Source organism: Rattus norvegicus, chromosome 11 (assembly GCF_021556685.1).
Source record: "Rattus norvegicus strain SHRSP/BbbUtx chromosome 11, alternate assembly SHRSP_T2T, whole genome shotgun sequence".
Lineage (NCBI taxonomy): Eukaryota > Metazoa > Chordata > Mammalia > Rodentia > Muridae > Rattus > Rattus norvegicus.
Window position 1 is genome coordinate 40,609,101 of NC_141544.1, and position 21,286 is coordinate 40,630,386.

General features: G+C 47.6%; 1 protein-coding gene, 2 long non-coding RNA genes and 1 pseudogene across 29 annotated transcripts in view; 2 read left to right on the top strand and 2 right to left on the bottom strand.

Moving 5' to 3' along the window:
- Window positions 1–2,712, top strand: part of LOC134480966 (uncharacterized) — a 55,693-nt gene extending 52,981 nt beyond the window's left edge. For all 23 annotated transcript variants that reach the window (XR_015633234.1, XR_015633253.1, XR_015633237.1 and 20 more), the window contains one exon: window positions 1,544–2,712. This is a non-coding gene — a long non-coding RNA (uncharacterized LOC134480966). The remainder of the gene's footprint in view (window positions 1–1,543) is intronic.
- On the bottom strand, window positions 1,433–5,108 carry LOC102554346 (uncharacterized). The gene is made up of 3 exons (XR_015633256.1): window positions 4,323–5,108; window positions 3,043–3,209; window positions 1,433–1,941 (listed from the first exon to the last, which is right to left on the bottom strand). It is a non-coding gene; the product is annotated as an uncharacterized LOC102554346 (long non-coding RNA).
- Window positions 4,608–21,286, top strand: part of Bach1 (BACH transcriptional regulator 1) — a 35,037-nt gene continuing 18,358 nt past the window's right edge. For 2 of the 5 annotated variants that reach the window (XM_087576461.1, XM_087576464.1), the window contains exons 1-2: window positions 4,608–4,718; window positions 20,872–21,165. In XM_087576461.1, the coding sequence (XP_087432587.1) occupies window positions 20,932–21,165 (234 nt within the window). In that variant the 5' untranslated portion in view covers window positions 4,608–4,718; window positions 20,872–20,931. 5 annotated transcript variants of the gene reach the window in all.
- Window positions 11,688–12,108, bottom strand: LOC148002498 (NADH dehydrogenase [ubiquinone] 1 alpha subcomplex subunit 7 pseudogene; annotated as a pseudogene).

Genomic DNA, 21,286 nt, shown 5'->3' on the forward strand with positions numbered 1-21,286 from the left:
ATCTTTATGTTCTGCACCAGGCTGATTTTCTCAATTGATTGTCAACATCAGTTGATAATAATCACATTTCCTTCCTACAGTCTCAGTCTCTCTCTCTCTCTCTCTCTCTCTCTCTCTCTCTCTCTCTCTCTCTCTCTCTCTCTGTGTGGGGGGGGGCAGGCGGGCACGCGCATTTGTAGGGGATTGTCTTAGGGTTTTACTGCTATGAACAGACACCATGATCAAGGCAACCCATATAAGGACAACGTTTAATTGGGGACGGCTTACAGTTTCAGAGGTTCACTCCATTATCATCAAGGCAGGGACATGCCAGTGCCCAGGCAGGCATGGTGCAGGCAGAGCCGAGAGTTTTACATCTTCATCTGAAGGCTGCTAGTGGAAAACTAACTTCCAGGTAGCTAGGAAGACAGTCTTAAAGCCCATACCCACAGTGACACACTTACTTCAACAAGGTCCCACCTCCTAATAGTGCTACTCCCTAGGCCAAGCATGTAGAAACCATCACAGGGATGTATGTGTGTGAATTCATTCACGTGTCTATGCACATGTACCCCATGCATTTGCATGTGGGGGCCCAGGTCAATCCTGGTGTCTTATATAATTCTCAACCTTATTTTGTTTTTGAGACAGGGTTTCACTGAACCTAAAGTTTATTGGTTTGGCTCAGCTGGCTAGCTATAGAGATTCCCCCCTCCCCACACCTCTGAGCTCCAGGGATACCCCCCCACCTCCGTCCCCCATCTCTGTTTTTCCAGTGCTGGGATTACAGGGTGTGGACTGGCTTTGACATCAAGTCTTCACACCTGCATCTTCCCAGCAGCCTGCCCATCACCTTGAAGGTTCTTTTCCCTTTAAAAATCTCATGAGAAAAAAACCAACTTGAGCAATCTTTTTTTATTAATATTTTAAGGAACAAATAATGCAAAAGATCCCAAGGAGATCCTTAAAAGCCGACAGATGAAACCCCCTCAGAAGAGCATAGGAAACTGTGCACGCTTCAATTTGTAAACATGTTCAGTGCGGGGGGGGGGGGGGCGGGGAGAAAAACTGGAGTACAGTGAATAATCGGCAATTGGGGGCAATGCCCATGTTTTCTTGACTTAGTAGCTAATACGCTATGCTAATTCAGGACGTCCAGAAGGCGGAGTCAGTCCACATAGCCCTTTGTGAATATGCCGATGGTCAGACTGTAGAGAAAGACGCCCTCCTCCTCCCCCTCCCCCTCCTCCCCCTCCCCCTCCTCCCCCTCCCCCTCCTCCCCCTCCTCCCCCTCCCCCTCCTCTCCCTCCTCCTCCTCCTCCTCCTCCTTCTTCAAGTGGTTTTGATTCAAAGCAAGGAACACTGAAAATTATTGTCTTTTCCCTTCATCCAGCCTACACACATTCTCTTTCTACCCTCTCAACTTTAGAATAATTTAAACAACACACATCTGAAAGATCTCTCATCAGCCAAGGGAAGAAATCCAGCTCCAGGTATAGCGCATTATCCTTCCCATTGGCTTGGTTTTGTTTTATTATTAATCATGTTTTTTTCCCCCTGCTAGGTGGCAAACTTCAAGTTCGAACTTAAGAGTTTCTCAACCGTGACCCGAAGGCCACCCACATCAATGTTAAAAGTGCTGATCCCTGTGCCGCTCAGTCCTGTGGAATTAGAATCTCAGTCCAGAGTCTGCACTTTCAAGTCCTGTAGATCTCAGTCGCTGTCATTTGAGTTGCTCCTCACAGTCCTGGCAATCTCAAATCTCCGGATGCCTTGGTAGGAAAGTTCCGTCTGGCTGATCAGAATAGAGGCCATTGTGATCCTGTGAGAAAACGTTGAAATCTTGGTGTGGAGGGGAGAAGAATGCTCCAGAGAAAGACTGCATAGGTGTTGTTCTGTGTGAGTCGGAGAATCGTCTACGATAGCTGCCATTTTAGTTTTGAATGAGTGAATCTGATCAGCCTACAGAAACCAAAGTAAAATAATAAATAGAAAAGGGGTAGATCATAAAATTGACTACTTAGCACATCCAGTAGAAATAGGCTGGGAAGGATCTTCAAGACAGATCTCTGGAATTCCCCGTCAAGGGTCCCAGGCAGAGTGTACCCTCAAGTGAGGCTCCCAGGTAAAAGGACAAGCAACGTTTCAGATGTGGCATAATCAAATATGGCTCTGATCTCATCAAGTAGAACCTGACTAAGGAATTTGGAGCAGTGAGCAGGAGTTCCCAGTTGAGCCTTCTCCCTATGATTGTGACTCCCACGGCTGAACTCTTGACTTCTCTTTTCCCCTGTAGATCTTTGAATAGCATGGGATCTCTATTGGAAACAGCTCACTTTCTAGCTCCTCTCATGGATACAATGTTTGTACTCTTTGGTCTCTGTACTGGCTGGTTTCCTGTGTCAACTTGACACATGCTAGAGTTATCACAGAGAAAGGAGCCTCCCTTGAGGAAATGCCTCCATGAGATCCAGCTGTAAGGCACATTTTCTCAATTAGTGGTCAAGTGGGGAGGGCCCAGCCTACTGTGTGCCCTGGGCGGGTAGTCCTGGGTTCTATAAGAAGGCAGGCTGAGCAAGCCAGGGGAAGCAATCCAGTAAGCAGCATCCCTCCATGGCTTCTGCATCAGTTCCTGCGTCCAAGTTCCTGCCCTGTGTGAGTTCCTGTCCTGACTTCCTTTGCTGATGAACAGCAAGGTGGAAGTGTAAGCTGAATAAATCCTTTCCTCCCCAACTTGCTTCTTATTCATGGTGTTTTATTGTGGCAATAGAAGCCCGGACTAAGACAGTCTGTTTTGCCGTTTTTCTTCCCATTTTGTCAAATAGTTGGGGTGGGCAGCCCATGCTAAAATACGTGTTCTTAGAGGACAAGTCAAGATAAACATGCTTAAGTAAAGTAATTATATAAAGTAATTTTTCCAAATAATGTACTGGAGAGGTGTGGAAAGCAGGCAGATTATACTTTGTCTCGGAACGGAAGTAGAGTGGATGATGCCTCAGAACTCTCGAATGTCTGTCAGAGCCCTCATCAACCCACACCCCTCATTTCTCGCTGATTACCTACATAATGATTTCAGGATCCGGAAGCCACCTGCCCCCATGTCTGGATCCCCTCACGGCCTGTTGGATCACACTCCTCTCAGCCAAGCCCTGGTTTTAGCTCTGCTTCCTCAGGAAGCCTTTGGGTTGTCACTCACACGGCCACCCACGACACTTAGGCCCGATTCTCACCTGTTTTGGAGGTAATTGAGTGTTCTTAAGTCACAACAGTTTATGCACTGAACAGATGTAGTCATGTCAATGATATTACTACTGGGTAGCAACCCCTTGCCTGGAGCCCCTGGCCTGTCATGTGTGTTTAAGGAGTACATTGCATTTTGGGGCTACCCATTTTTCTGCATCTTTCCACTAGAACTCAAAGCCAGCAACACGATTTCTTTCCAGAAATCCTACCAGGGCTACACGTCTCAGGGGCTACAGGCCTCTGGGGTGGTAATTCCTTCCTCATTTCTAATCAGGTCAGTCAGCCCAGCACACCCCTTCTCCAGACTGATAAGCCTTGTGGAGAGTGCATGCAGCCTTGCAGAAAAACACTGCCTTGAACCGTGAACATAATAAAAAAAATAAAAACGAACAATTGGACAAGCATTCAAATAAGTAGCTGAGGATAAAAGCAGGGGCAGGACTTGAGGAACGATGGCTGACATCAACAGGACATTGAACCGGCGTTCATGGTTCCTGGTGGTACAGCATAGAAGGACAGAAGTAGGCTACCAGATGCTTAGTACATTATTCCGGATGTAAAGGCCGGTACAATGTGTTTGCTTGTTGGTGAATACAGCTAGTAAATAAGAGTGCAGATTATTCAGGCAACTGTGAAGGGCACAGGAATTACTCTCAAAGCAGTGTCGGGCTGAGTACAAGCAGCGAAAGGATTTGATCAGGGAAGCATGCATATTAAAGGGTTATAATGAGCAAAGCACAGTCCAGGTTACATACATGCCTTGTGGTTTTCGAGGAAGGGCCTCATCGGACACAAACAACTTGAAGGGGAGTTAGTGATCATTTAGAAGGGCAACAGCCTTCTCCTCTCAGAATCTGCTCCTAAAAGTCCTGCCTAGCTTCAGACAGATGTTGACACACCCTTTTCGGCAAGTTCAAACACTTGGTTCTCACGCTCCTACAGGAAAGCAGCACAGGAGCTTAGCTGAACCGAACTTCCGAGGTTTCTGGAGGTTGTGGGGCAGAAGACCCTAACCTAATCTGTTGTGTGTGGGTGGCGAGAACAACAACTCAGGGGTCGTGGAGACGTCAGGTTTTTCTTTTTTTTTTTCTTTTTTTTACCTTCAGCAGGTTAGAGGAGGTGGTCTCCCGGGACGTGTAACCTTGCCACCAAAGGCAGAGGAGGTAGGGCACGCGGTTGGAGGCCTGGGCACACAGTACTTTGCTCCACAACGTTACACCGAGTTCGCCCAAGGCGAAATAGAGATCCTACCAGCGGAGGGCGTGGCCTGGAGCGGGGCGTGGCTCAGACACGGGCGTGGCCTGGAGCTCGGCGGGGCTTCAGCCAGGAGGCGGGGCCTGGGGCGGGGCGGGGCTTTAGCGCCGGGAGGCGCTGGCGGCGGTGGCGGAGTGGAGCGGAGCGCAGGGGAGGAGACGGGCGGCCGTCCGCGCGGAGGGAGTGAGTCACCTGACCGCCGCTTGCCGCCTGCAGTCGGGCCGTGCCGCGCCTCGGCTCCGGTGAGTGGCTCGGACGGTGCGGGCTGCCGTCCTTCCCGGGGGTCACCGGGGCTGGTGGCGGGCGGCCGCGCGGGCCTAGAAGGGGCGGCGGACTGCGTGCTGTTTACGCGGTGCGCGGACACTCCGGGTCGGCCGTGCCGGCGCCGCCCTGCACCGCGCTCCGCGGGCCGCGTCCCGCTCCGCCTGCTGCGGGGGCAAGGCCGAGCCGGCCGGGGTTCCGGGACCAGCCGGCGGTCCGCGCTCCCCTTTGTTGTAGCTCGCCGCACGTTTGTAATTTAGACTCGCACAGCATAGGCAGAGTGGGGTCTCGATGATAGACATCAGCTTTGTGTTCGTGTCTGGTAGCGCCAGGGCCAACGCGTTCTCGATCTTCTCCGGTACTTTGGTGTCATTTAGTGGAATTGCGCCGCTGGCTTTTATGTAGTGAGCTCTCTACGCTCAGCGTGCGCTGAGTCAAGGCAGACGTAGTAATTCTGAAAGAACGTGTGTGGGAAAATCCAGCTCCTGCGACAGGCTTGGAAGAACAAAGACTGTTTTTGCAGGATGCTGTTCTTTTTTGGAGAACTGTAGTGTTGTGACTGCTTGCCTCGGAGGATGCCCCTGCTGGGTCTTTGTTTAGGTATTCGAGCACTCCTTTCAGACTACTGTGTTTGCAGGGAAGGCAGTTCAGAAAGATTAAAGGATGAGCACCGTAGATTTGTTACTGGTCGAGCCTTTGAGCGCTACAGAGAAATGGGAAGAGGTATGGGTTGGCCTATTCTTCCTGCTCTTGTGGTAGTGGTGCAAGCTCTGGGCTGGGCTTGAAGGCGCTTGCCACTTCTGGCTTTGGACCTCATAAGGGAGTCTAGGGGAAAAAAGGCTCCTGGTGAGTCATCTTGGAGTTGAGTAGCTTTGGAGGAGTGATCGACTCTTGTTGTTTAACCGTCGTCAGATCTGTCAAGTGGCTTCCCTTTGTTCACTACGTTGGTTGGCTAACAAGGTAGGGTGACTCTTTAAAAGAGTTTGTGTTGCTGAGTCATTCACCCCAGTCTGAGAGGTAATTAGGAACAGCTGGTGCAGATACGCGCATCACATGCCTCCACTATAAAAGGGTGAGCTGCACACACGAGGGCTTGCTTCGGGAGGCCGGAGGGGGCCCAGCTGCGGGCTGTGTGTTTTGATACAGGTAATCAGTAGGTGACGTGGGAGAGCATGCTTAGGACGTGGCCAAGTAGCATCTAGGTGGTGTTTAAACAGCAGCCGCGTGGCCTACTGCGGGAGAATCAATTTGTGCTGGAGGAAGCGGTGTCTGAGGGATTTCAGGTAGAGGTAAGGCATTCAGCAGTATTGTAACAAAACAGTATTGTAACATTTCCTTCTCTTGCTGGCCTTGCTTTGCCGTTAGCATTGATGCGGAGTGGTGAATACATGCATAGTTATTCTTTATAAAAGTTTTTTTTTTTTTTTTATGAGGCCACAAAGGGGATTTCCTTTTAGGGCTTTTAGGTTTTCCCGCATAGCTAGTTTTTGGGGAGAAAGGTGGGAAAGGATAGAGTCAGCAGGTCTTCTTGGGTCAAGCCCAAGAAGAGGGGTCTATGTATGTCTCTTGACTTTATGGATCTTGTGGGATTTCTTTTTTGCCTGAAAAAAAAAAAATGAACACACACTCACACCAGTCCTCCGTGTAAAGTTTGAAAAGGAAACGTGTCTGAAGGGGAGGAGAGCTGGCTTCTTATGAAATTTTTTAACATTTATTTATTTATTTATTATTTATTTGTTTGACACTTGCATTTGTGGGTCTCTCCATTTATCCTGTGGGTTCTGGGGCATGGACCTCAGGTCATCAAGCTTGGTGGTGAGTGCCTTTAACCACTCAACCTTTGCATGGTCCCCAAGGATGATACTGAATTTTTTATTATTGACGGTTTTCCTTTCAAACATCTGTAGCAGGGAAGCAGTTGGTGTGCTGCTTTAGATTTAGGGATTATCAACATGTCTTTTTAAGATGTTAGGAGATTTCAGGGAGTATACAGAGTGATTGATCTAACATGAAAATACCCACAGCAAGAAGTTAAAGAAGCAGAGTGACATCAATGTCTGCATATTAGATAATGTGGTTATACGCACATCATCCCTTTTGTCTGTTGAGGGATAAAGTTTGCTTTCCACTGCTATTACCGCTATTCCAAGTCTGCAACAGACACTGTGTGTGTGTGTGTGTGTGTGTGTGTGTGTGTGTGTGTATTTTCTGATCTCTTCCTGAGAGCTGTAGTTATTTCAAAATATTCTTAGTACTTACTTTTCACTTCATGTATAGTTTTTGTATCGTAAAGACCGGAAGATGTAAATTTCTTACTACATTCTTAAAGTTAGTGATAGAGATTAAAAAAAGTTACATTTTGATAACATTTTTTGGATTTGTAGGCAACCCCCTAGGGCGGTTGGTGAATGTGTGTGATCTGAACAGTAGTGGTTAGAATTTGGGATGTGATATTTATAACAAAAACTTTAAATTTTAAGGTAAAAATTCTCTTACGCTTTGGAGGCCTGTGGATTCCCCCTCTTTTTATATTCTTTTGATTATTCTTAAAACTGTGCATTTAGGTAATCCTTGGGAAGTGGAGTTCCTTAGACTGCCAACCTCTTGGGGTAGTCACTAATTTTTTATTTACATATTTGTCTTAATTCTCTGTCTCTGTCTCTCTGTCTCTCTGTCTGTCTGTCTGTCTCTCTCTCTCTGTGTGTGTGTGTGTGTGTGTGTGTGTGTGTAGGTTCGAGGACATCCTGTGGGAATAGGTTCTCTTTCTCTACCACTCGTGGGTCTGGGCACTGAACTGCGGCCTGAGGCCTGGCAGCTGACACCCTCACCCACTGACCTGTCTCACTGGCCCAGGAGGCATGGCTACTATTTATCATTGGGTTCCACCTCAGGGCCTATGGAAGTGACTCTCACCAGAGCAGCCACAAAGCTTGTTGAAATGACCAAGTGTCAGAAGACTCTCCACAGCGCAGCAGCTTGCTCTGTCCCTGGCTGACGGTTTTAACAGTCACCTCCCTTCACGGTTTCTACCTTTCTTTTGGTGGGGCGATTGTTCGAACCCTCAACCCTGAGTCTCTCAAGCCTGCAAAATGAAGGGATTATCTCAGGGGGTGGGATGGACGGTTTATGAGATTCTTTTGAGTAAAAAAAAAATAAAAATGCCAAGTACCGGACTCAAGTGATGCCCGACACATTGGGAATGTGAGCTCTGTTTGCTAAGGCCTGACCTTTTGCCGAGAGAAACATTTCAGAACTGCAGGTAAAATACCAGTTTACATCTCTGTCAACCCCTGGCTCCTGGCTTAGCAGTGCATGGCATTGACATCTAAAGTTGGGGTCCCTGTACAGTCTCTAGAGAAGCCATATGTTCTGGATGGGAAATACAGAACTAAATTGCTAAAGATCCGTCAGTGTCAGCATCGTCGTCTTACTTGGGGTCAGCTGTCCTGTGCCTTTCTGTTTCTGAAAAATGGGAATGATGGTGGTGGTGGTGGTGATAATGATGATTGATGGTGATCATGGTCTCTATCATAGATTGCTGTGAGGATGAAGTGTGATACCATGAATCAAGTGGTCAGGACATAATTTGTTAGGTGCTATTTTCTGGTGTCCAGAGAGAGGCAGGTTGAATGCTTTCTTACTTGGTTTCGTTAGGTCCTTCTGGGAGCTGAGCTAGCGGCCACCATCGCTGGACGCTTGCCGTAGGGCAGGTGTTGGGACTAGAAAGTTTCAGGTTGGTGCTCATGGGTTCTCAGGCTTGGCAACACTGTGGAGCACCCCATTCTGCCCTGCTAGTAAAATGTAATTGCTTTTTGAAGAAGTAAAGAACACTGAATTTTCTGTCTGGATCCTGCTCGAATCCTATTGAGGATGCCCTCACCATTGCATTTAGCAGCCACTAAATCTGGCCACTCCCCTCCTGGCTTATTAGTGCTAGAATGGGACTGGGCTCTCCATTCTACTTTCTGGACTCTGTCCAGTTTATGGGGAGCATGGATAGCACACATTTACCCTCCAGATGCAGCCTGTTCACCCTGGGTTTCCTTTCCATGACAACCCTGTAGAGAAGCTACCTGGGATAGGGACCCAAAGACAGGGGTGTGTTGCAGGTGCAGTTGCAGGTGCAGTTGCAGCTGTGATGGTTCCAAATGCACATCAAACACTTGGATCCTCTCTGTTCAATCCTTCGTGAGTGAGTTCCTGCTGGCGAAGATATGTCTGCCCCCTCCCTCCTCCCAATAGCTCAGTGTGCCCTGGCTGTGTTTGCTTACTAACCTGTTTACTGATTGCACAGCGATCCAGTGTGGGCTAGTTCTGGTCCTCTGGGCTCTGAAATTCTGTTGCTTTTAGCAGTTTACTGGGGATGGTGCTATGTGTCCTTCTTGACTGTATACTGAGTTGACACACTTAGAGGTTTTGAGTTTCTGTTTTCATACTCCGTGATTATTGAGGAAGTGGCTGGAATTAACTCATTTTTAAACCTTCTCTTGAGATTGAGAAGAAACTGATCTCAAGATTTATTTATTTATTTATTTATTTATTTATTTATTTATTTACCTGTGATTGATGTAGAGGGGATTGAACAAATATAATTTGGGTTGTGGAGCTGTTCCCTGTCTTGTATACCTAACATTTTCTTTCTTATCATCAGGCTCAGAGTAGACCTTTCTTATTTCTACTTAGGACCTCAGAGTTTATTAAAAACTGCCCTGAGGCAAACCTGGGGAACAATGAACCAGGGTCTGCCGGCATCCTGACTGGGTGGTAACTGCTGTTAGGGCACCTGGATGGCTCTGAAGCTGGCCAGCTGCAGGCTCCCTTCTCAGCATCGGGAGAGTTTGGAAATGTTTACAGTGCACTGAAGTTGTGTGCAAATTATATTCTGTTAAAAGGAAGTTTAAATGCATTTTCTCCAAGCCTGGGGTATTCTTTGTTCAGAGGAATACTTTTGTAATAAAATGATAATTACTGGTTTCTGTCTGTCCTAGTCAGTGTTCTGTTGCCGTGAAGAGACCCCATGGCCACAGCTACTCTTACAAAGAAAGGCATTTATCTGAGGCCTGCTTACAGTTTCACAGAGGCCTGCTTAGACTTTCATAGGTTTATATCATTTTCATCACGGCAGGGAGCATGGGGGCACACATGGGGCTGGAGAAATAGATGAGAGTTCTTCATTTGTATCTACAGTCAGCAGGAAGAGAGAGACCCTGGGCCTGGCTTTGGCTTTTGAAACTCCAAAGCCTACCTCAGTGACACACTCCCTCCATTAAGGCCACGCCTCCTAATGCCTGTCAAGCAGTGCCATTCCTTCCTGACCAAACATTCAAATCTCTGAGCCTGTGGGAGCCACTCTTACTCAACCTACCGTACTATCTGTCAAAGTTATTTTACACTTTAAAGGTCTCTGGCAGATTTTAGATGGGGTCAGTGACACTGGACAGTTGCTCTCTGCCCTCTCGTTCCTTCTTAGCCTGAATTCCGCACAGAACTCCCTCATAGCAGAGCTTTCTCGGCCGCCGTTCTTCTGTGTCTTGGACATTAGCAATGGGCCATGTTTCTAAGCTGTAGATTAAAAGGTAGAGAGAGGTTTCTGCCCTCCTTCCCTCCTCCCAACTGTCCTGTCTTGTTTTATTGCCAGAAGGTGCTTCTGACTGAGAAGGCGAAGCCTTAGGAAGAAGTAGTGAGAGCCACCTGCCCGCCTCCCTGCTTACTGGTGCTTTCCTTTGCTTAATGTCCTCTCTCCCCTCAGGATGCCTGCATCCTTTAGATAGATGTTGGCTCCATCAGTTCAGAGAGTTGATTACAAAATATAAAGCTATAAACATTAACATTTCAATACCTTTATTAGGCTGTAATTCCAGAGTAAGTGGTTCCTGGCCAGAGCAGTCATTTTATGTGTACATTTTATATTTGACATCTAGTTTTGAAGAGAAAACTGATTACTGTGTTGGCTCAGGTGTCTTTTCCAAGGAACTGACGTTCATTTACTGTACTTTCCTGACGTGTCTTCTTGGCACAGCTCACAGCTTACTCCCGAGTAGGAGACATCTTTTAAATGGGAAGAACCAGCAAATGAATTTATGGCTTTTTACACACACACACACACACACACACACACACACACACACACACACACACACACACTTTTTCATTTTAGTGTAAGACTTTGTTATTGGGCAGGGTTTTGCTGGCCTTCATCTCCATGACTCCCCTGCCTCCACCTCGGGAATGTTAGAGTCGTAGCTGTGCCTGGCTTGGCTGGTGAAGGGCCTGCTGCCCCTCTGAGTGGGCGTCTTCTGCTGACATGGCTTCAGCTGTAGCTGCCATTGAGAGAAGTCAAAGGAGCCTGCAGCTGACGCTGAGTCTGTGGCCACTGTCAGCTTCCGATACCTGGTTCTCTCTGTAAAGACGCCACATGTACTGATCAAGCTCGACTTCTTTTGGGTTTCCGTGAGCTGTGTTTTGCCTTCATCCCTGGTCTAGTTAGGTTCAGACCTCAAGTATCTGGGGCACCTTGGAGTGGTCACTAGAGTCAACTGAGTAAGGAGCTGTTCTTGGTGGGAGAGCTCCTCCTAGAGTACTGCGTCCCTCCACCCCCTCCCTTAACTGCACAGCTCCCTGGGGTTCAGGGTGGGTCAGGGGTGCTTGGGTTTGAGGTGCTCTGTTCTTGCCTCCTGGTACGTGCTGTTGCACTTCCCAAACTCACACACAGATCTCCACGAGTGTGCGTAGTAGGGTGGGTTGCTAAATGTATCTGAACATGCGTGACATCGAAGCTTGTTAGATGCTCGGTTTGCACGTGTGATGCAGGAAACAAATACCTACAGCTTGATATGCCAGGAACTTCTCTAGATATCGGCAGAACTTTACAGAAGTTACAGGGTTTGTTTGTTTGTTTGTTTGTTTTGGAAACAATGTGGTACTTCATGTATTTGTTATAAATTTGGTCACACTCTCCCCAGAGGGAATCCAAGAAGGAAAAGCAGTCATGTGGCCCTGGAAACATAGCAAGGTAGCCAACTCAGGGTCACAGGTATGGCTGGTCCCTCGACAGCTCCCACCTCTTCATGGGAGGAGCAGGTGTCACTACCCTCTTAGTGGCTGCCACAGCAGAACTCTAAGCTGTCTTGCCAGACACCAGGGCCTTTTGTGAGGACATGATGATTGAGGGAGGCACAACTTCCCGGCGGCCATCACGAGTACAGTAGAATTGTTGGACAGCTTGGGACTGGGGCCCACAGGGAGCTCCGGTGGTGGCTGGGTCCGATCTCCTGGTAGTGCAGCTGCAGCTTTGCCTGCAGGTCTTGCCCGCAGGTCTTGCCCAGACGCCCAGTTCCCCAGTTTTTGGATGGCACAACTAGCAGACGCCATATTCCTTCTGCTCTGAAGGACGCCGGTGACCCAGAAGTTACAGTTTAACAGACCAGCAGACTTCTGTTACAGCTTGGCCAGTTATAGTAAAATGCGCTAGGGAATCAGACTACAAGAAGCCGACATTTGGGGAAGTCAGGAGAGCCTTAGTACTAAGATGACTACATGGCTCAGTAGAGGATAGTGCTGGCCTACATTAGCAAGTCCAAGACATTCTCCAGACGCTTAGCTGTGGATAAAAGTTGGAGATAACGGCCAGCATCCTCCTCCCAGGGTTGCAAGATAGCTGGCTCTAGCTGATTTATCTCAGCGACTAAGTTTTCTGGGAGGAGAGATAGCCCCACCCCTGCCATGGATGCCTCTTTATCAGTGTGTAAGACTTTCCTTAAAAGTCTGATAGATGTTGCTCCTATCTCTTGCTTGTGTCAGCATCCCCCAAGCTTGGGCTCACATATGTCAGTGTCGAGGGGAATGTGTGGAACCTCTGACTGGCTTTAATGTCTGACGTCTGTGTGTGTGTGTGTGTGTGTGTGTGTGTGTGTGTGTGTGTGTGTGTGTGGTGGCTAGTTGTCTTCCTCTGTCACTCCCACACCATGGCTTTTGGGTTTTTTTTGGTACACACCTCTCATTGAGTCTGAAGTTCCTTCGTTGGCTTGGCTGGCTGCTCAGGACAACCCAGAGATATGTTTGCCCACACCTCCCTGTGTTCCCTGCACTCAGTGCTGGGCTCACAAGTGGGAACTGCCAGTGTGGGTGCTAGGGACCCAAACTCTGATGCTCACGCTGGCAGAGCAAGACTTTACCCTAGGCCACCTCCCTAGCCCCAAGCCACTTTTCAAAGTAAAACTTAATGTGTATTTGGTAGTCACCATGAGCCATATCGGCGGGATCCTATGTTTTAAAGTCACTGGTAGACTTTCCACAGTGTTGAGCTAACCGTTTTTGCTGAGTACAGGAAACCCCATTGTGAAGATGAAAATGTCACTTGTCCTTTAGTTTAATTGACTTTTAAAATAAACATGAGCTACATTTTAACTAAGGCATGCTTTTTATGCTTAGAGCTATTCTTTTTATTTGTAAGGTAGTGTGTTTATAGCTGATAATTCGAATCCAGAAACAGAAGGAAGAACAAGATAAAAATTCCCTCGCTATTTTGCTGACTATCCTGGGAGTGTAGTGACGGATGACCCCGATATCACCGCGATGTCACTGCACGTGTGAATCTGAGACACCTGTTGGGCAAACATCTAATAACTTGAGTGCATATGTGGGTATGTGAGTCTGAAGATTAAGACTGGAGTCACGATTAGATCACAAACAAACAGGAGTATCTGGTGACCTTGAGTCTATGTTCTTCCTGTGGCTTTCGATAAGCCTGTGAAGGTGGTTTGTGGGAGGCCAAGATGAGGTGAGATGTGAGGGCAGCCTCGGTTCTCTAAAGTCGGAGGCTTTCAGGCAGAGGAGGGTTATCTCCACTTCTTACCCGATTGCTATGATAAAATACCCTGACAAAAGCATCTTAGGGGAGAAAGAGTTTATCCTGGACCACAGGTCATGTGTCTAGTCCATCCTGGGTGGGACATCGAGGTGGAAGGAGCCGGCTGCGGGTCACATCACTTCCACAGTGAGGAGGGCAGTGCATGGAGTGCCGGCTCCGCTCTCGCTCCTCTGCCCTGCTCTCAGTAATGGCGGCTCTCCCCCCACGGTCGGGACTCTTACAGGTGTGTCCAGAGGCTGACGCCCCACCAGATGACTCTGGATTCTGTCAGCTTGATAATGAAGTACTGAGGTAGGCTGTGCTGCCCACGGGTAGGATAGGCCCTCAAGTGTGCCCAGAGACTTGTCTCAGGACTGCTTGCAAGGTCGACCATGTTAACCATCTCAAAGGGGTAGCAGGGTCAAGAATTTCAGAGGCCCTTTGTATTATGGTTTGGAGTCTTGTGTAGTCACGCCTCCCCTCTAATACTGAATTTTCCCACCTTCTCTTAGCTTCTCATTTGGTCAAAAATCTAAGATTTTAGTTTAAAATCGATTTTTCTCTTTTGACTGCCTTTCCTATTTGAAAAATCTTCAAAGGTTTACTCACAGCTACTTTACCAGCAATTTATATTTAAGTGAATCTGACTGGTTTTTGTCACTATTTCTGTGAATGCCTTTCAGGTTTGCTTTTAGTGAAATCAATACGAGGTTGCTTAGAGTGTAAAAAGGTAGGGAAAGCCTGCTTCACTGCATCCCATCTGCAGAGATTCAGTGTCTACTCAGATCTGGTGTTGAACTTTGTGGTGACCACCTACCTCTGTGTCTGTGACTTCCTGTCTCTCTCTCCCCTCCCCGTTACGCTCCAGCTGATTTTGTTTCTCCTATAAAGAGCCCGCTTCACTCCATTCTAAATAGTTTTTATTGTTTGCTTGGTCTCATTAAGGTAGGACAGGATCATTTGAACCCTGCATTGTAACCTAAAGCTATTCTCGATTGGAGATGAGTGAGGTAAGACCCCTACTGTCACATGACCAGTCAGGTCCCCCTCACTGTCACATGACTAGTCAGGTCCCCCTCACTGTCACATGACTAGTCAGTTTTCCCCACAGTCTCATGACAAGTCAGGTCCTCTACTGTTACATGACCAGTCACTGCACTGAGGGTAGAAATGGAGGGTAAGGAAGGAAAGACGTAAAACATCTGTTTTTAGAAGATGTGACTGTGCACGGAAAACAGAAGAATTTACAAGGAAGCTGCCGCAGTCAATGAGTTAGTTAAGGTTGTAAGGTTCTGATTCATGTCTCAGAAATGCGTTGCAACTATATAGTAAAGATTGACAATAAAGCTCAAGAACTCAAATGTATTTACAGTGCTACAGACACCACAGAATGTATAGGAGTAAATTCAGTAGAAGATGCACAGAGCTGCTCTCTCTAGACATCATCATAACATTAAGAGATATTGAAGAAGCCCTTAAACATGGAGAGGCAAGCCATACTTGTGAGCCGGAGAACTCGATTTGTTAGCTATTTCCTCTAAATTAATGGGCACTTTTATTGCAACTATAATCACAGTTCTACTAGCTCTTCCAACTCAAAGATAATAAAAATCAGCCTAGGAAGAATTAAATATATTTCGCACAAGGAGATTATAAAAGCTGGCCGACAAGCATGTGCCAGGACAGTCAGTATTATTAGCCATGCGGAAGGCACACACACACCCCAGTGAACTACTGTGCACACACCATGATAGCTAAGACTAGGACAGCACCAAGGCTCAGTGCTGCTTCAGGGCCACTGGAACTGCCATACCGGTAGCAAAGTGAAGGGATTTATCCTCTGCGAAGCCGTTACAGGGGTGCTAAAGAGCGAACACCTCCCATACCACTCAGCCCTGTGTGTCGGGCAGGGTCTAATAAAACTTTATTAGCATCCCAAGCTAGGGCCAGGTCTCTAATGGATCTTTATCGATGGATGTGGATGAATTGTTGCATATTTGCATAGTGAAATATTTTCGAACAAAACACCACCACCACCAACAAAACCATCAGATGTTCTTAGTATGGGTGTGTATTGAAATCATTCAGATGAGTGAAAGAAACTTGACACAACCCATTTCCATATCCAAAGGAAGATTCATGCTGATGTCCAATGATGGTGACAGACAGCGGGTCATTAGCTTCCTGTAGCCAGGGACATGGAGGAGACCACTCCGAGTCCTGCGGAGTAACAGAACCCGTGTGCCTCGATGCTGGTTTCATGTGCGCATACTTTTTCCAGGTGCCCCCAACACTTCAACTTCTTGCTTTTAAGCCTAACTTTGTTTTAAAATTTTAGATATGACATTTAATCCTGATAATATATAAGGCAGTTCAAAAACGATATCCCTCATGTTAGATCCCAGCAGCTGCGATTCAGAGACAGGTGGTTCAAGGCCAGCCTGGTCTACTGAGTGAGTTCCAGGACACCTAGAGCTATATATAACCTTGTCTCAAAAAAACAAATCAAAACAAAAGCCAAGGAAACAAACTGAACAGACAGGGCATCACTGAAGTACCTAACTGTTCAGACTGGGGAGAGGGAGAAGCCCGGCCGACTCAGGCAGCCCCTCAGTGCTGCCAGGTTCTTGGTGTCTTTCTCTCCTTTTAGAAAGTCCCTGCACCACTAAAGCACAAGGGGCTGTGCCCGGAGGGAGACACTACAGAGGGGAGGCTGATGGGGAGCACGGAGCACAGTGGGCAGGACAACTAGAACACAGCATTTGAGAGAGCTGCCTGAAGCCCAGTGCTTTGTGTGCTGACTGAAAAATGTAGCTTTAGAAAGTGATGCCTCCTTAGGTGTGGAGCTGTTTAAGCCGGCTCCCTGGGTCTCCTGACCTGGTAGCCTTCTCTGTTGGCTGGTGCTGTTAGCGCTCTGCTTTGCTGCTGGTGTCCATCTGGGCTTTAGAAAAATACTTTGAGCAGCGTTTCTTGTCATGTCCTACTTTAGGCTTCTGCCAACCAACGCTAAGAGAACTGACCCAAGAGATGTGGTATCAGGGCGGGTGGCTGAGCCTGTGAACTTAAGCCTCCAAGACACTAATGGATGTAGCCGCTCTCTGTTACTGGGTTATTCTTCCTTCTGGACCTTTTCAAGCCGCTGAGTCTTACGGTTTTGGGAAGATGCTGCTGGTTTGAATTTCCACCAAGTTTTGATGTTAAGTTTTTTGAAAACTCAAGGAAAATAAAAAAAAAAATAGCATTGAGGATTCTTTTCTGTGGGCAGCCTCATCTTTTTTTTTTTTTTTTTTTTTTTTTTGGTTCTTTTTTTCGGAGCTGGGGACCGAACCCAGGGCCTTGTGCTTCCTAGGTAAGCGCTGGGCAGCCTCATCTTAATTTTTAACATTTTAAAGAAAAATAAGTGTGTACATACCACAGCGTGCTGACTGACTGTCATCTACTTGAAAGAATGGTGTAAGACCAACTACCAGAGTTCAGAGCACTCACATCTGGGTGCTTGGTGGGTAATAGGGGAGTTAGAAGCTTATCAAGGATCAAGAAAGGTGTTGGGTCAGGAGGTCGCCATCATAAGCCGTGTATTCCAGTTAGGTGGACATGAAGTCACAGCAGCTGATGAGGACAGCAGGAGGCAGAAGCATCGAGGAGGAGAACCTTCTAGAAAGGAGAGGAAGTCAGGTTCAGAAGGCTGGATCAGCTGCAGATCCAGGCATACGAACACAGAGAAGCCATGACGAATGTCCTATGTATCATCTCTGATGCCCATTGGTTAGTGGTTCTCTAGACACATGCATATTTGTGCACACACGTGTAATGCACACACGCATGCACACGGTTGAGAAAGTTCTTTTGACAGTATTTTTTCTCACTAACTAAATAGTATGGTTAAATGAAAAATGACCAGCTTTTTCTTCAGTACTTGCTGTAATATGTGTCAGGTGTCTTGTGTGACTGCTGACAGCTGCTGCCCTGTCTGTTTACCCCGGATTCTCCCTCTCTTGAGCATCCAGGTCGTGTTCTTGAGTGGCCTGCTTTTCATTTGTGTTCTCCAGCACGTCACGCATAGAGTGGTATACATTAGCCGTTGTAAGAAAGAACTTGTGTCGTTGTGCAGTGCAGACAGGAGGTTTGGCCCACAGTCTTGTTTACAGGGACACAACACATCACATCACTATCTTGGAATTTGTGTGGCAAATAGTGCTTCAAGCACTTGCGGCTTTCTCGTCACACACCTATCCCTGCCGTCTGAGGTCACCTTACGTTGAGTTTTTTCCTTATCTGAAGTGTTACTACATGGTGATGAGTCAGAGCCCTGTGCCTTAATTTCCAGTGGCCTTCTGAAAGTGAAAACATCAACCACACAATAGCTGTATTAAAATGTAACTTGCCCACTGTGAGTAGAGAACAGCTATTTCCAAACTGAAGTTCAGGAAGCTCTGAAGTGCACGTTCATCCTTCGTCAGCATCAGGGTGTGAGTCAGCAGTTCCGCCAGCACACCCTCGCTCGAGCGGGGCGGGCGGTGGTGTTTCCGAGAATACAGAACTACTCCAGTGTAGTGAGTCCAGGTTTGGGTTTAATAAGTCAACAGTTGGCGGCCCTAACTCCTAAGTCTCTATCTAGGGTTGTATCTCCAAGGGTCTGAGCTGGGATCCTGAGTGCCTTTTGTGGTTCTGGAAAAGCCATCAAGGCACTGCATTCAGTGAGCCCTCATTAGTGAACTTCCATTCACCAATATTGTATTACATGATCTGGGATTGTATTAAGATGTCAAGTCATTCATTCAGCAGCAGATGCCTATATCTGGGCAAGTGCTGTGTACTTGGATTGTGACAGAACACAGTCTAGACAAACACATGACATCTAACTTAAAGGTCTTGAATAGTCAGCTGGTTGGAGTCATCCAAGGCACAGGCAGATGGAGAGGGCAGGCCAGAAGAGGGCAGTGTATCTGAAGCCAGTTACAGGCAGTTGTGAGCTGCCCAGAGTGGGTGCTGGGATCCAGACCCCCATCCTCTTCTCTCACCCAAACTCCTGAGCCATATCTCTTGTTCCTGGGATTATTTATTTTTTTAAAGTAGAAAAATGTCAGAGTACTTTGTATGGGGTAAGAACTAAGTGCTGACGTGTGAAGTTTTTTCACTTTTTAATTCTGTGTAACTACACTGGTACCCGTGTAAGACTGGGAGCCATGTAGGAGAAAACGTATTTGTAGAAACAGGACTTGACGAGGGCCTGGGTTAGAGCTGAGGAACAGCAGGGTAAGAGGCAGGGGCACCAGGACTCGGCACAGAGTTGTAGAATTGTTTGTGTATCTGCCTGAGAAAATGAGGAGTGCGTCTCAGAGAACCATGGAACGGTGAGATCCCGAATGGGGCCAGCACTTGGTCCGCCTGTAGAGAGCCTGGCCTCTTACTGGGTCCTCATGCTGTTTGTGTCGGTTCTTGATGCTAGCCTCTCACAGTTCCCCTGGAGTCACCCTGGGATCCAAACAACCTTTAGGTTACCATGCACCTTGCCCAGTTCTGTCTTTCTGAGGAGAAGAGAAATGTGGCAAGCTGTTGTGGGGTGAGACAAGGGCATGTATAGCATGTTGGTGGAGAGGGCTGAGCCTTTGACATCCCTCACTAATGGCAACATCCATCTCCGGGCTTCTCTGCTTTCCTGTGGCAGCTCAGTGTCACCAGACTGACAGTGATAGATGGATCAGTAACGTGCTTTTAAAGGGTTTAAGTCAGGAGGCAGGAAGGGGTAGGAGCCATCATGGGGCAGATAGTAGCTGTGGAGTTTACCTTGACTGGCAGCAGGCCAGGGTGACAGCTGCCTTGGAGGGGGGACGCTCCTGGTGCTGGAGTGCCCATCCTTAGATGGGATAACGGGATATCGGAAAGACAGTTGCTGTCACTTCTAGCAGTTCCTAGTTACTTCTTTTGTTGGTAACAGGAAGACCATTTAAAGAATCTGTTCCTTCTGCAAAGGTACAACCCCAAGTTCATGTTTAATGTTACAGTCAACAATGCTGTTGTGTGTCTTCTGGGTTGCTAAAGGCAGGCTGGATCCTCAACCTGATGCAGAGTTTAACCACATTCTGGAAGACAGTGCTTTCGTGTACACATGTAAGGAGTAAGGTATAAAAGCAAACACCAACTAGAAGAGAAGTTTTGCACTGATTGTGTGTGTGTTTGCAGCTAAAACACCAGGACAGAGAGGTGGAACCCGCCTGTGCTCTGTGAGAACTTGACTAGTTCTGAATTCTCCTTTCTTCCCTATGCTGTATCAAACCTGAACGTGTGACAGTGTCTCCGTCACTGACCCTCTGGAGGCCAGGCAGTGAGTCAGTTGTCAGGAGAAATGCACAATGGGGGTGGTGGGGAGGCTTCTGCACTTGGTCTGCTTCACAGTGGAATTTATACTCCTGGGAGTGCTCAGTACAGACCATGGCGAGGGGAGGGGGCTGCAGGAAAATGCCGTCTCAGACTCTTAATTCTAGTTTGTGTGTCCCAGACTGTGTGTATCAGGACAGTCATGTTAGGATATGTATTTGGGTTACCTTCTTTCTCTGAGTGCCAGTATTGTGCACCTGATCACAGATGTTTGGAAGCCACTTTATGGCTAAATAGATTGTGATGACTTTCTCTTATGCTGTAGCATTTCGAGGAAACAGAGGCTTTCTGGGCATGACAGACCATGTTCTTGGTGATACTGTGTCTTTGCCTGACTCTGGCCTCCTCCAGTGCAGTGTATGAACCCAACTCCTAAGCTGTGTCCTGACACATGGGGGTCGCTGCTTCTCTGGACTTGTGAGCCAGCTTCCCCTTGTGCTGATCGGAGGCTCAGGATGGAAGGCACAGTCTTTTCCTAATCTCTCCTTGTGGGTGAATGGAACATGGAGGGGGGGTGCCCACCCACATGTGTGACCTTCCCATTCTGTCCACACTGGTAAACTCTTGAAGTAGTGGGTGGAATTCCTGATGAAGCTTCAGGCAGCCCATTGCCAGCATCCATACTGTCCTTCGAGTGGACTGACCTTCCTTTGAGAAGTCTAGGCCGTCCCGGCCTCAGGAAGTGCTTGCATTGTCTCTCTAGGATTCCTGCCTTAAAAGTAGAACTGCTGTGGTCGGTCTGCTTTACTTGAGGTTTGTTGAATGAATTTAGATTGTTCTTTGGAGAGTTTTGTTTCCACTTTTTGTGTCAGAGACAAGTACATACTTTAATGTATACTCACAGTTTGTCATTTAAAACCCAGTCCCCACAGGATTTGTTACGTGACATCTTCCGTGTGTGTTTGCAGGTCGATGACAGTGAGAAGCATGCTTTCCACTGCTCTCCCTGATCCCGTTTGCCACCCAGGATGTCTGTGAGTGAGAGTGCAGTGTTTGCCTACGAGTCCTCTGTGCACAGCACCAACGTCTTGCTCAGCCTCAATGACCAGCGGAAGAAGGATGTGCTGTGCGATGTCACTGTCCTGGTGGAGGGCCAGCAGTTCCGAGCCCACCGCTCGGTGCTGGCTGCATGCAGCAGCTACTTCCACTCGCGAATCGTAGGCCAAACTGATGCCGAGCTCACCATCACACTGCCGCAAGAGGTGAGGGGCCACAGTGGTGGCGACTATAGCCTGTCATTACGACGCAGCTACCTTCTGCTTGTAAACTGAGACAAACCCTAGTCTCCCGAGGAGATGAGCATCCCAAGGAGCATTACCGTAG